Source organism: Coptis chinensis, chromosome 3 (assembly GCF_015680905.1).
Source record: "Coptis chinensis isolate HL-2020 chromosome 3, ASM1568090v1, whole genome shotgun sequence".
Lineage (NCBI taxonomy): Eukaryota > Viridiplantae > Streptophyta > Magnoliopsida > Ranunculales > Ranunculaceae > Coptis > Coptis chinensis.
In genome coordinates this window covers 46,324,798-46,339,998 of record NC_141458.1, presented here as the reverse complement: position 1 = coordinate 46,339,998, position 15,201 = coordinate 46,324,798, and the positions used below count along the sequence as shown (strand labels likewise).

The 15,201-nt window shown below is 38.4% G+C and overlaps 3 protein-coding genes across 3 annotated transcripts; all 3 read right to left on the bottom strand.

Annotated features, from left to right (window-relative positions):
- Positions 1-1,250: 1,250 nt before the first annotated feature.
- LOC147509804 (uncharacterized) lies at positions 1,251-1,811 on the bottom strand. Its single transcript, XM_086597922.1, has one exon. It carries the CDS (start codon positions 1,809-1,811, stop codon positions 1,251-1,253), a length of 561 nt encoding a protein of 186 aa, XP_086454048.1.
- Positions 1,812-1,836: 25 nt separating this feature from the next.
- Positions 1,837-13,680, bottom strand: LOC147509803 (uncharacterized). Its single transcript, XM_086597921.1, has 6 exons — positions 13,050-13,680; positions 12,708-12,898; positions 11,769-12,487; positions 11,567-11,654; positions 11,151-11,423; positions 1,837-2,301 (listed from the first exon to the last, which is right to left on the bottom strand). Exons 1-6 carry the CDS (start codon positions 13,678-13,680, stop codon positions 1,837-1,839), a joined length of 2,367 nt encoding a protein of 788 aa, XP_086454047.1.
- A 566-nt stretch (positions 13,681-14,246) lies between these two features.
- Positions 14,247-14,975, bottom strand: LOC147509802 (uncharacterized). The gene has a single exon (XM_086597920.1). The coding sequence runs from the start codon at positions 14,973-14,975 to the stop codon at positions 14,247-14,249; it is 729 nt and encodes a 242-aa protein (XP_086454046.1).
- Between the last annotated feature and the right edge of the window lie 226 nt (positions 14,976-15,201).

The window sequence follows — 15,201 nt, the reverse complement described above, 5'->3', positions numbered from 1 at the left end:
TCTATCAGTGATCTGATCTGTTCTGGATTTGCCTCTATACCGCGGTGTGTGACTATGTAACCCAAGAACTTTCCAGAAGCCCCCGAAGGTGCATTTCTTTGGATTGAGTTTCAGCTTATATGACCGCAGTATGCCAAAAGTTTCCTAAAAACCTTCCAAATGTTCCTTTTCTGACATGCTCTTCTCCACCATATCATCAATATATATCTCCATCCCCTTATGAATCTTTCCTTCAAACATTTTTTTGCCTAACCGCTGAAATGTAGCTCCAGCGTTCTTTAAACCAAAGAGCATCTTGGTGTAACAGTAGGTGCCCCCCTCCGCCACGAATGTGGTCTTTTCTTGATGTGGGCCGTACATGGGGACCTGATTATACCCCATGGACACGTCCATGAAAGAGAACACTTTGAAACCTGCAGTTTTGTCTACTAGCTCATCCACCCACTCTGTCAACACACATTCTGACCTTGCCGTTCTTTTTTAGAACCGCGACCACATTGGACAGCCATTCCGCAAATTCTACCTCCCTTATTATGCCAGCCCCCTTCAGTCGTATAACCTCTTTGCGAATCCCCTCAATGTACTTAGGTTGTATGCTTCTCATCTTTTGCCTAACCGGCTTAGCATCTTCATTCATGTGCAAGTGATGACATGCAAACTCTGGGTCTAACCCCGTGATATCCTCAATCACCCATGCAAATACATCTGTATTCTCTGCCAAAAACTGCACTAGCTTATTTTTCCATTCTTCCGGCAAGTCAGACCCAATTGAGGTAAACTTCTCCTCATCTCCCACCCCCAGGTTCACTACCTCAATTTCATCCAAAGTTTTCGGTCCTAACGGCGGCTCGTACACTTTCATCGCCGCAGCCTCCTATAATTGCTACGATGATCCTTGTTCATGGGATGTTCACCGTCATCTGATGAATGTTTTGCGTTGCCACTTGATCCCCCCTTATTTCATATGTTCCCCCATTCATGGGGAAGCGGATCACTTGGTAATATGTCGATGGAATGGTCTTCATATCATGGATCCATCTTCTTCCTAAAATTGCATTATATTAGGAAGTAGTGTCCACCACCATAAACCGAGTGAAGACAGTCGCTAGACCTGCTGTCACTGGTAGCATCAACTCCCCCATGGGCTCCGTCATATTGTCGTTGAACCCATACAAATTGGTTTGAGGAGCTTTTAGTTGGTTTCTATCGATGTTCATCTCCTCCAGGGCCCCTTTAAATAGCAAATCCACTTAACTGCCGCAGTCTACCAATACCCTTCTTACCAGATAATTACCCATCGCTATAGTAATTACCAAGGCATCCTCATGTGGTGAAATCACTGACTCTAAGTCTTTTGGAGTGAACATTATATTTCCCTCACCCTTCGCAAATCCCCCTACTAGCCGCGGTATGCTCATCACCTCATTCACCTGTTGTAAACTCGCTATCTTCCTTATCTTGTCTCGGTGGGCATTCCTCCTCAACTCCTCTCTACTAAAGATGACATTGATCGTACCTAAAATTCTAGCCGGAGCTGGCACTCTCTTGGCCTGATGAACTTCCATGACAAACTCTCTTAGCATCCCCTTTTCAATCATTCTTTCGACTAACCACTTCAAAGCATAACATTCATTAGTGGCATGATTCTTGATTTGATGATACTTGCAAAACGGTTTCCCTTCGATCTCCCCTGGTGTACTTTGCGGGCCCTCATAATATTGCTGCCCCTTAATTAGAGGCAAGATTTCTTCTAAGGGCCTGTTAAGAGGAGAGTGTTTATATTTTGTGGTATGGCTTCCTTTCTCGGACATCCCTTCTGCCACGATCTCCTAACCTCTATGAACCTTGGTTCTCCCCTCTGTAAGATCCTCTCTCTCTTTCCTCTATTCTACTTTTACCCTTTCGATCATATCTGTCAACCGCCTGCACTGCCTTCCCTGACTTCGTCTGTTCCTTCCCAGTTTTCTGCATTATATCCTCATATCGTATGTATTTTTCTACCTTTGGGTACAGAGCATGCAAGGTAGTGATTTCAATTTTAGAAACCGACTCATGAACTCTAGTTCCCGATCTCAGGCCGTGCTGGAAGGCTATGACCGCGGTATGTTCATCCAGATTTTCCACTCTCAGTGTCTCCTCCTTGAATCCGCACAAAAACTCCCTTAATGAACCTGCAGACCTTTGTTTGATGTTGAACAGAGCTGCGATATCCACCACCCTTCTTTTCTGGTGAATGAAGTGATCAACAAATGCGTGCTCCAACTCTTCGAACTTTTTAATACCAAAATCCACTAAAGAGACCTAGTTCAAACATCCACTAGTGTCCAATTAGATAAACCATTCCATTACGTTATGTGCAGTAAACCCCGCAACACACATAACTGAAACCACAGTCTCACTAGATTGGGTTCAATAAAGAGGCAACACGAAAGTTACCTAAGATCACTTGTTTTGTTTTCAAACTAGTCCAAGTTGGTTGAATCTTCGGCAGCGGCGCCATTTGACAAGGTGAGATGGTAGGAGTTGGGTTTGTTGTTCATCTTAGATCCAAAGGTTGGAGGATGGGTTTGATGGATGGAAACTACTCTCTCTAAACTTTTCTCTCTTTTCTAAAGGTGGAAAACACTAGTTGAATGGATGGGGTCTTAAAACATGAAATGAAAACAAGATTAAAGTATGAATGAAAGACAATGAAGACAAGAACTTATAGAGAAAGAAACTTGATTAAACTTAGATTGAAGAACTTGAAGAACAATAATGGAAAATTCAATTAAAGTAAATAAAAGAAAATAAAAAGACTTTAATTTAAATTTAGGTTACATTACTCCTAACAAACCAAATGGTTTGGACCCTAAAACAATGGATAAGAAATTATCTACATCTCGTTGGTTTATATAGGACACCATTTATAATTATACCCTTCCTTCTAAAAACAAACACATGGGCTTTTGACCTAAGCCCATACACTAGAAATCTTGATATTGGCTTTAGGTCCCTGGATTAGTAGCTTTCAGTCTTGAGTCCTTGACTTTGACTGTTGACTTGACTTTTGACTTTGACTTTTGACTTTGACTTTTGACTTGGACTTTCCGACACTGTTGCTCCTAACCTGGAATCTTCCCAAGCAGCATAAATAGGCATCTTTTTGTGCCAAAATGCACGTATTAGGAATATACGTCCTAAATGGCTTGTATCCTGCAAACGGTAGCAAAAGCTATAAGGTTATTGTTCATTAAGCATAAGAAGAGCCATTGTAAAGGTTATAAAATGCACATTTGGGGACTGATCAACTACCCCCAAATAGTATTTTGCTTGTCCTCAAGCAAAAGAAGAGAGAAAAAAATAAGATGACAAATGTGTGATTTATTATACTAATCTCATTTCGGAGAGTGCGATTGCATTGACCATATGCAACAAGGCCTTAAACCACTAGGACTTCCCTAGTGGACGAGCTTAAGTCTCGTGAGAGTTTTCTAAAGAAGGTACTCACAAACTTTTTCTATCAAGTACATAGGGTCTTGTTTCCTTATTTATTCTCAGAGATTTATACATCTCATTAGTGGGGAAAAAAGAAAAGCTCCTTTGAACTCAGAATAATATATATACAGTAGTTTAATCATCTAAAGATAAATGTGCAAATCATGAGTGGTGAAATGCAAAAGTAGAGTTGTTTCCAAAACTTTTGGAGAGCGTCCTTAAGTTGGGTCCTTACAGGGGTGTGTTGCAATTACAACTCTCTGATAGATTCACTCAAGTTTCATTTTCTCAAGTGCAGAGGGCACTTATATTCCTCACCTAATCGAATGACATCCAAGGAAATCGGGGTCGATTGATCACAATATCCACTTACTATCACACCATCCTATTCCTAGTTGAGCTAGAGGTATTTTATTAGGAATTACGGGGCAATGGTAGTGGTTTAGAAATAAAGAGAATGGAAAACAAACTCTAATAAGTTAAGAAATTATATCTTTAGGATATTTGTAAATATAGAAGAACCTCGTTTTGTTATTTGATTCCAAAATTGTGATTCATTCTTTTAGCCCTTTGGCTTTGTGACTCCATATGATTCTGAATTTTGGGAGTTCTAACTTTGCTTTTGTTTCTTTTGACATCGACTCCTTTTGATTTTAAACTTTTGGGAGATTTAGATTTTTGAATCTTTTCTTTCTTTTCTTTTTCTTTTGAAGGTTCTAACTATTTTATTTCTTGTACAAGGCCTTCTCTTCTCTTTTGACATATCATCCACTTCTCAACTCGTCAGCTGGGTAAGTTTTTTATTGTGTGTGGTAACGTTTCAGGGATTGATGGCGAAGAAATAAAAAGGCTTTTAGAATTTGGTGAAGGCTCAAGGGGGGTAACTAGAGGAAAACTTATATTTTTGGGTTTTTAATGTTTATTTGGCTATATTGATCCAAAAAGGACCTAAATTCTCTTATCGGATATGGGGTGGTGATCAAGCAAGTGGACGTGTTATATTTCTATCTGGACATCCTTGTTTCATCACTTAATAATCATTCAGATAAAGCTTTTGACTAGATTCTCATATGATATGGAACTTAACTGTTCTAACCTTGGTCTTGGAAACTCACTGTTATATACAATCAAATGTTGATGCATGCCATTCATGAAAAGGTGCAGAAACTATTGTATGTATATTAGTCTGAGTTTAGAGAACAAATCTTTACTCTATTGCTATAATGAGACTTCTATACCTTTTATTCCTCATAGAAAAAGGAAAACAAGATTTTTAGTACTAAACATAAAAGTATTTTTGTTCTTTTTGAAATATTTTAAGAAAGAAAGAAATATAGAAAATCTATTGATTATAAGAAAGGCTAATAAATAAATGCCTAGTTTTTGCAAAATGTTACTATACCACCCCTAAACAGAAATATGCTTTGTCCTCAAAGTATGAAGAAAAGGAAAGAGATTACAATAAGAACATGAGCAAAAATGGTAGTAACTTGTACTCTGTTCTTCGTTATGAAAATATACCACCCCCAAACAATTTTGGAGCGTGGCTTGATAGAAATAGAACAAGATGTACATGGGTTAATTATTCTACTATGAAATACTTAACATGGATGCAGAATTATACCATGAGAGACAACCGTAAGATACCTTTACTCAATCCCCATCGCGTTCTACTTTGTTTCACATCTCTTCTTTATAGAGGAAAGACTACTCATCGTTAAAGGTGAGATTGAAAGAAAAATGCTTATGTAAAAACATAAAACGTAAAAATAGAAAATAGGGAAATAAAAATAAAGACAAGAATAGAAAAGTTATTCAAAAAAGAAGTGTAAAATAAAGAAAAAGAAAATTGTATACTTGCTCTATAGGGGTACACTACTCAAACTACGAGTAAAAGTGCTGAGGAATATGCAAGTATACGTGGACTCAAGGCTCCGACACTTACAACCACACACTAATAGTGAGTGGTCTGGTTATAACCACACACTCCATTTGAAGGATGTTGATTGATAGTGGTGGAAAGAGTTTTGTTGTTCATCTTAGATTCTTTGTTTAGAGGAGGGTTTTTTATGGATGAAACACCAAACTTTGTAACTCTTCTCTCCTAGTCTCTTTTGGCTTTTTGGAATTACTCTCAATCTTTAACTTGTATTGAAATGATTTAGAAAACTTGTATTGAATTGATTAATAACTTGGTTTACATTAAAGCTTGAAGAACATGAAAATGAAAAATAAGTAAATAACAATTTAAATTAAAAACATTTAACCTACTCCAAATTACCAAAGATTTAGATCTAGGGTAAAGATCTTTCTCTACAACTTTGGTTTATATAGGACACCATTTACAATTATACCATTCCTTCTAGAAACAAACTTATGGGCCCTTGACCTTAGCCCACAAAAGAGAAGTCTTGATTTTGGCTTTAGGTCCCTGGGTCTGTAGCTTCCAGCCTAGAGTCCTTGAGTCTTTGACTATGACAGTTGACTTGACTTTTGACTTTGACTTTTTGGCAACTTTGCTTTGAAGTTGGAATCTTCCCAAGTAGCATAAATAGCCATCCTTTTTGTGCCAAAATGCACGTATTAGGAATATGCGTCCTAAATGGCATGTATCCTGCAAACGGTAGCAAAAGCTATAAGTTGACTATTCATTAAGCATAGGAAGGGCATATATGAAGCATTATAAAGGTAATAAAATGCCCATTTTTGGACTAATCAACTACCCCCAAACAGCATTTTGCTTGTCCTCAAGTAGAAGATGAGAGAAAAAACTAAGATCACAAATGTATGATTTATTATACTAATCCCGTTTCACAGAGTGCGATTGCATTAACAATATGCAACAAGGCCTTAAACCAATAGAACTTCCCTAGTGTACGATCTTATGCCTCGTGAGAGTTTTCCAGAGAAGGTACTCACAACCTTCCTCTATCTAGTACAAAGGGTCTTGTTTCTTTATTTATTCTCAGAGGTTTTTGCATCTCATTAGCTGGGAATAAGGAAAAGCTCCTTTGAACTCAAAGAATAATATATATACAGTAGTTTAATCATCTAAAGATAAACGTGCAAAACATGAGCGGTGAAATGCAAAAGTAGAGTTGTTTTCAAAACTTTTGGAGAGCGTCCTTAAGTTGGGTCCTCACAGGGGTGTGTTTCAATCATAACTCTTTGATAGATTAACCCAAGTTTTAATTTGTTTTTTCAAGTGGAGAGGGCACTTTTAATCCTCACATACTCCAATGACGTCCAAGGAAATCGGGGTTGATTAATCACAATATCCACTTAATATCATACCATCCTATACCTATTTGAGCTAGAGGTCTTTTATTAGGAATTACGGGGCTAAGGCAGTGGTTTAAAAATAAAGGGAAGGGAAAAAAAACTCTGATAAGTTGAGAAATTGGATCTTCAGGATATTTGTAACTAGATAATAACCTCATTTTGTTATTTGCTTCCGAAATTGTGATTCATTCTTTTAGCCCTTTGGCTTTGTGGCTCCATAGGATTTTGAATTTTGAGAGTTCTAACTTTGCTTTTGTTTCTTTTGAAATCGACTCCTTTTGATTTTGAACATTTGCAAGATTTCGATATTTGAATCTTTTCTTTCTTTTCTTTTTCTTTTGAAGCTTCTAACTATTTTATTTTTGTACAAGGCCTTCTCTTCTCTTTTTACATATCATCCAAATCTCAACTCCTCACCTGGGTAAGCTTTATATTATGTGTGGTAACGGTCCAAGGATTGATGGTGAAAAAATAAAAAGGCTTTTAGAATTTGGTGAAGGCTCAAGGGGGGTAACTAGAGGAAAAATTATCTTTTTTTGGATTTTTAACGTTTATTTGGCTATATCGATCCAAAAAGAGCCTAAATTCTCTCCTAGGATATGGGGTGGTGATCAAACAAGTGAACGTGTTATCTTTCTATCCGGACATCCTTGTGTCATCACTCAATAATCATTCAGATGAGGCGTTTGGCTAGATTCTCACAGGATATGGAACTTAACTGTTCTAACCTTGGTCTCGGAAACACCTTGGCTATATACAATTAAACGCTTATGCATGCCATTCATGAAAAGGTATAGAAACTATTATATGTATATTAGTCTAAGTTTGAAGAACAAATCTTTACTCTATTGCTATAATGAGACTCTAAACCTTTTATTCTTCATAGAAAAAGTAAAACAAGACTTTTAGTACTAAACAGAAAAATATTTTTGGTCTTTTTGAAATATTTTAAGAAAGAAAGAAATATAGAAAATCTATCTAATATAAGAAATGCTAATAAATAAATGCCTAGTTTTTGCAAAATGTTACTATACCACCCCCAAACAGAAATATGCTTTGTCCTCAAAGTATGAAGAAAATGAAAAAGATTACCATAGGGACATGAACAAAATTGATAGTAACCTGTACTCTGTTCTTCATTATGAAAATATACCACCCCCAAACAATTTTGGAGCATGGGTTGATATAAATAGAACAAGATGTACATTGTTTATTGTATTAGGGATTTACGTAATTATTCTACCATGAAATACTTAACATGCATTCAGTCTACAAAGTGTAAGAGGATACTTGTGTGTTACTAAGCATGCTTGGATGATTATGTGATTTACATTTCAGTCTTATCTTTATATTTAATGCTAAGGCTAAACCCGAGCCCTAAAAAAATAAAAAGGGGATTAAGAGCCACTTTAGAATGGACGTTACGTAAAATGTTTGTTACATAGACCAAATTAAAAAGATAAAATCAACCAAGCAGAGCTAATTTAGTCACGTCCATCAAGACAAGCATGTAGCACGAACAAAGAGAGTACTAAACTACCAGATTCTAGTGGACCAACCACCTTCTTCACTCCCCTCCCTCATAAATACCGTGGGTGAGATTCTTGTTGGAACACCATCTTAGTGAAGTAGCGATCTTCTCCCTCGACGCATGTAGTTCCTAAAACCTAGTTTTGCACCCACTGTTAAACTCAAACAAGACATAGTTTATGATCTATTGACATTGCATGCAAACTTTTCAAAAAACTCAAAGTCACAAATGAATTTCTGCAGATTGTGCATCATTCTTGTTTGAACATTCATGTCTTATCAATATGCATTGCAACTGTCATGGAATTATAATGCAAACCTAGAGCCATGTTCTTGTTATGGTAGTCTGTATTATTGGGCATCTCAATGCACATCATATACCGAGTTCAAGCCTCCTATGGAATATTCTGACGATTAGGAACCTCAATTTTCAAATTTCCATAGTACCCAATACACCCCTGAGTTTTCTAATCATGCAAACAATTCATGGAGTTCCATCACTGATAGTCAACCACCATTCATTTATCCATATGGTGAATTAGAATATGGGTTTGCTAAAAGTCCATTCCCATTCACATCACAATCTATTTCAAATTCATATTCCACTCCACCATCCATCACATACCAACTTTACCAAGCAATGGTCGAGCAAACAATTGAAATAAAACAAAAAGCAAAAATCTTCTATTCTCTCCAATCTATTTTAATTGATACCACCTCTGAGACTAAGATTCTCCCCACCAGTCCAGAACCCAACCAACCAAAGGAATAAGGTGTTGCTATAACAAAACCAATTGCTAAAGCCCATCCTGATATTTATGACCAATTAAAACCCCATCACCGTCCACCTAACTATAGTGTGAATTCCAGTTTTTATGATGGTTACATGCCTAAAGTTACAATTTCTCCCATTTGTCTTAATACAACCATGGATGAGACCACTCCGACAGAAGAAAATCTAGAACATGTGTTGGAAAACGAGTCAACACACTTGGACAATGATAAAGAGGACAAAGAAAATGAAGTGCCTGGAGAAGAGGATATAAATTCTATAGTGGAAAGTGGATATAATTTTAGCTTAGCCGTTAAAAGCTTATCGATGGAACAAATTTGTGACATCCTTAATATTGCCGATATGAACCACAAATTTTTTGAAACGCCAAAGCTAGATGAAGAGTTCCCTGAGTCCTCAAGATCATATGAAGAACCACCACCCGACCACCATTCCCCCGAGTTAACACCTCTCGAAAGCCAACCTCGATTCATCAAAAATCTACCAAATTCTGAGGACTGCACCACTTAACCATTTCAAAGAAACCTCAAGCTCGCACTTAAGCCTATTGCCTTTGAAATCCTTCATAATTTTCAAAACCTTCCCAGTAAAGAGACTTTGCACAACATACAATCCCTGAGACTATCATTCTAGTTAAGAAGAGCCTCACATTGATTGAAGTGTCAGAAAAAGAGGAAATATAATCTAAGTTGGAATATGAGTTCTTGAGAGCATACGATGATCCTTTTATTCAAGTGGTTGAAAGACCCAATTTGCTATATGTCATATCATCTAAGCCTTATGAAAAACAATTACTACCACTATCACACTCTCTTGACAATTCAATGATGGGTTACTGCATAGATTCCATGATGCGTTACATAAACTTTCTCTTATCATTCTGCATCTTACACTCCAAATGCATCATTTCATTCTATTTTGGGGGTGTATACTTTTACATGTTTCTCTATAAAGATCCCTAACTATTTAGATTATTAGTATATAGCTAATCACATATCATCCATCATATGCATATAGTCTTGGGGAATCTGACTTAAAACGATCCCACATATAGTCTTCAATATAAAAGACACATCGTGTTTTCTCGATGCATTCCGTGGGAGTGCATCCTTAAGGTAACCGGACCACTCCACTTGGATTGTGTGGTTGTAAGTGTCGGAACCTTGTTTCCACATATACTTGCATATTCCTTGTTACCACTTTTACTTGTGATTTGAGTAGTGTTCCCCTAAGGAGCAAGTATCCAATTTTCTTTTTTCTTTATTTTACACACCTTTTTAGAATAAATTTTCTATTCCTGTCATTTACAATTCCTATCTTTATTTTTATTTCCCTGTTTACTATTTTTACATAAGCATTTTTCTTTCAATCTCACCTTCGACGCTTAGCAGTATTTCCTCTATAAAGAAAAGATCTGAAACAAAGCAGAGGGAGATGGGGATTGAGCGAAGGTGTCTTATAGTTGTTTAGCATGTCTCGTCTTCCATAGGCATGCCATACCGTGGGATGGTTGGCAGCTGGAGCCTTTGATTTTGAAAACTTTTTCCTTCTATGGGTGATTTCTAATTGTTTCAAGCTTCGTCTTTCTCTCTGGTTAGAATAACTACAAAATAGAGCTAACTAGAGATTAGAAGAGGAGAGACTAGATTATCTAGAAATAGAGCTAGCCCTCTCCATTTTTTTTTTTCGAAATAAGCTAGGGTTAGGCCGACCCCCACCTGTATTAATTTAACTTTTCCTTACATATATAGTACCCCTCTCATCCTCATTTACAATATTCTGTACAACCAAATCCAGAGGATAAGCAAAATGTACAAGAAAAATTCAAAGATTTTCATCACTTCTATGTAAACTAGCAAAATAATCGGCTACCCTATTCACTTCTCGAAAAGCATGTGAGAAAGATATGAAACTGAATCTTTCCTTCATCCTTTCAATAGCCGCTACAACATCTCGACAATACCGGGGAGGTTCCTCAATTTTGTTGATTGCATTGGCGGCTCTTATAGAATCCGCTTCTACTTCTACCTCTAAGAATCCTTCTAAATGTGCATCTATCAAGACATACCTCTATAGCTTTTAGTTCTTGGAATATAACTGACGCCATACCACCACTTCCACTGAATGCAGCCATAACCCTACCTTCATTATTTCTTATCACTCCTCCATGTCCCGGTCCATGGCTATTCAAGGCTCCATCAGTGTTCGCTTTCAATCTCATGCCGATTGGAGGAATCCATGTGCAGTTAGTTTGCATCTGTTGCTTGAATTCACTGGTGATCCCAATTCTAAGCAACAACCCTCTTCCCCTTGCACTCTCTCTGAGCTCCGGTCGAAGCACCTGAGGATAGTTTCTCAAATCTCTAACCATTTTGTTAAAAACTGACTCCGGAGGTTTGCCATCATGTCGAAAGATTCTTGAGTTACGTTCCTTCCATATATAATCCACCGATGCACATATGAACACCTTATATATCTCCCCACCTCAACATTTTTACATTGTCGGATAATCAAAACCCATTCCCTATTCGCATTGGAGGCATCAGTGTGAATACCTAGTATCTGTTTCACCCTTTCAAAGAAATTTCTTGAGTATTGACACTCAAAAAATAAATGCGCTGAGTATTCCCTGCTATCGTTACATAAACAGCACATCGACCTGTTAAGGATCCTCTTATGCACTAACCTGTCCTGTGTTAGTATACTATTAGAAAACAGCTGCCAAGTGGAAAAGGAATGGCGTGGCAGAACCCACTTTCCCCATACCATACTGCACCAAGGTTTCCTCTCTCTTGCTCTGGCCAAAGCTTCATAAGCACTCTTGGAAGTAAATTTGCCACTTTGATGAGGAGTCCAGACAATGTAGTCTTTTTCCAGGTGTAAGCTGATTTGCACTTCAGTGATTTCCTTCCTCAAACTTGCCGCCTGCAGATTTTGGACTTCTGAGTTCCATGAACCATCGGATATAAGGATACTTACAGTAGCATTCAGTGGATAGTCCCATGCATCTCTTGCTTCTGCGTCTGCGATCAAAGGAGATCTCGAACACCAAATATCATGCCATAGAAGAGTGTCTTCCCCATTCGCAATCTCATACCTTATAAACTTTTTGGCTACAGACCTCGTCTCCAAGATGTTTCTCCACGTCCATGAGCAGTCTTTTGGGATACTCATGGACCAGAAAAACTTCTCTTTAATGTGTTTTCTGCCATGTCCAAATACCCAAACCGTTTCTTCTCTTGTGATCACCTTAAAAATCAGCCCACAATAAGCTCCAATGTTCCACCTTTGTAAGTTCATGACTCCCAGACCCCCTTCCTCCTTAGACAGACAAACAGAACTCCAACTAGCTTGGTGATGCCCTTTCCTCTCTGTAGACCCAGTCCACAAAAATTTTGCACATATCTGTTGCACTTGTTCAAGAACCGTAGAAGGTAGAATGAAAGTTCTGGACCAAAAGGTGTGAAAAGCAAGAAGCACCGAGTTTATAACTTGTAATCTTCCCCGCATGAGACAAAGACTTTGACTTCCAGTTCGAAATCTTACTAGTAACCTTCTCTATTAGCGGTTGACATTCTCTAATCCCCAGCCTAGTAGAGATGAGTGGAAGCCCAAGATATCTTACTGGTGGTTTAATCAAATCAATACCCATAATCTCCGCTAAAGCAGTTGCATCCGGATGACTAAGGCCTCCAGCTAGTAAAGACGTCTTGTGAGTATTGATTTTTAGCCCTGTCGCATCTCCAAAGGTTTTTAACCCTGCTTTAACCGCTGTCACTGATGCACTATCACCTTTGCAAAACATGAGAACATCATCTGCAAACGCTAGATGAGACAAACCTTCACCTTGCTACATTTGGAATGAAACAGATATCTTTGTTGTTGAAGCTTTGCATCGGGATAGCGGTTAGGATTTCCATCACCAACACAAAGAGATACGGTGATAATGGGTCACCTTGGTGAATACCTTTTTTTCCAGCAAAGAAACCTTCCGGAGCTCCATTGATCAGGATAGAATATGAAGGAGTCGCAATGCACATCTCTACCCATTTAACCATAGTTTCCGGAAATTTGAAAACTCTGCACATCGTTAGTATAGCCTTCCAACTCACCGAGTCATACGCTTTCCTTATATCCAGCTTTATAGAGCATCTGGGAGTACCATACTTCCTGTCATAGCCTCTGAGGAGTTCATGAGACAGAAGGATATTGTCCTGTATAGATCTGTCAGGAATGAACGCAGACTGGTTAGAATGCACAATATCATTGATCACTTTCTTAATCCTATTTGCTATGATCTTAGATATGCACTTATACACCGTGTTACATAGAGCAATAGGTCTAAAGTCCTCAACCTTTGTGGGGTTTTGAACCTTAGGAATAAGACAGAGAAAAGTGGCATTAACACCTCTCGGAAATTTACAAAATTTAAAGGCATTGAGAATGGCCTGTGTAAAGTCATTCCCTACAATAGACCAACAACTCATGAAAAAGAAAGGTGTGAAACCATCTGGTCCCGGGGTTGCCTTCTTATTCATGCCAAAGAGAGCTGCTTTCACTTCTTCCGGTGATATATCACTGTCTAACTCTGTTGCCATGTTCGGTGCTACCACTGCTTTGACTTTTAAGCTGTTAAAGAAGCCTCTGCCACTTATCTTGTCAGATTCCGACCCCAGCATCTCTCCGTAGAATTCCAAAAACGCCTTGCACACCTCTGCTTGACCAGTCCGCAATCATCACCACTTTGGTTCTGCGGACACCAAATGCCACTCTTGGCCTTCTTTTCCTCCAAAGCTTTAAAGAAAAAAGCCGTACACTTGTCTCCTTCCCTTACCCACGCTTCATCATATTTCTCCTTAATTTCCTCAGCCTCAATTCTTGCTAGCTCACTGTATTTCTCCAGCGCTATCCTTTCATTTTGTCCTAAGTTCAAGTCCCACGGCTTGTTCTGAACTTGTCTTTGCAGATCATATAGCACTTCTCTCGCCTGTTGCACTCTTGTGTGGATGTCAGAAAAATTCCTCCTAGCCCACGGCTTGATTTTATCCTTCAAGAGCTTAAGCTTTTGAATCAGTAGATACATCGGATTGGTAAAAAGCTGTGTTGCCCATGTTTCCGACAACATTTCCTGAAATTCTTTGTGCTGCACCCAATGATTTTTGAATCAAAATGGCAAAGCTTTACTGTTATAATCATACCAGTAAAGTAACACTGGAGAGTGGTCTGAAATTCCTTGCGGCAGAAACTCCACCCTTGAAGTAGGGTATATATTATTCCATAGACCATTAACCAAGCATCTATCGATTTTGGTCATAATCCTTCCTCTTCCCACCACTTTGTTATTCCACGTGTAGAAAAACCCATTAAAACTTAGATCCGACAATCCTGCGCTTTGGATGCAATCCACAAAATCCACAACTTCACTCGGATGTACCGGTTTGCCACCCACTCTCTCTTCAGCTTTAGAGATGTTGTTAAAATCTCCCACCACAGTCCAAGGCACCGTGACTGTATTGTGTATCGCAGTAATTTCCCTCCATAGCCCAAGCCTGAGCATCTTTGAATTCCTTGCATACACCACCGTCAGTAAAAATACTTCATTGGTTGGCCTAAATGTAACTTGACAATGTATGAGTTGATCAGATTCATGCAACTTTACTATATCGATCTTGAACGGATCCCAACACACCCATATTCGACCTGCCGGATCCTTATTATAGTTATTTGTGTGTGCCCAGAGTGGACAACAAATATTCCTAATCAAGTCATACTTCTCCTGTCTCACTTTAGTTTCCAATAAACAGAAAACACTCAGCTTCTTACTTATTCTGACTTTATTGATTTCCCTCGCCTTCTCAATGTCATTCGTTCCTCTGACATTCCAAAATCCCATGGATGTTATCATCTTCGATTTTTGTTCTTGGAGCGCTTAGGTCTACCCCTACCCTTCTTCCCTTTGCTCTGAGTCTTGGGTGAACGTTCTTGATTCGACTTCTCACCACACACTCTACCTGATCTTGTCACCATCCCACTGGTTTTCTCTGTAGTTGGTGTGCGTAGTGACATCTCATTACCAGGGTCAACTATTTGGTCATGAAAAAATTCCATATCCCCATCCA

Bases quoted from the DNA above. Each gene is read 5' to 3' on its own strand.
- LOC147509804 (XM_086597922.1), bottom strand. From the start codon at position 1,811: ATGTCCGAGAAAGGAAGCCATACCACAAAATATAAACACTCTCCTCTT.
- LOC147509803 (XM_086597921.1), bottom strand. From the start codon at position 13,680: ATGGCAACAGAGTTAGACAGTGATATATCACCGGAAGAAGTGAAAGCA. The intron at 11,655-11,768 runs GTTAGTGCATAA...TTTCTTTGAAAG, and splicing joins AGTATACTAACACAGGACAG to GGTGAAACAGATACTAGGTA. The intron at 2,302-11,150 runs GTATGTCTTGAT...TGTTTGAACTAG, and splicing joins AAGAACTAAAAGCTATAGAG to GTCTCTTTAGTGGATTTTGG.
- LOC147509802 (XM_086597920.1), bottom strand. From the start codon at position 14,975: ATGGGATTTTGGAATGTCAGAGGAACGAATGACATTGAGAAGGCGAGG.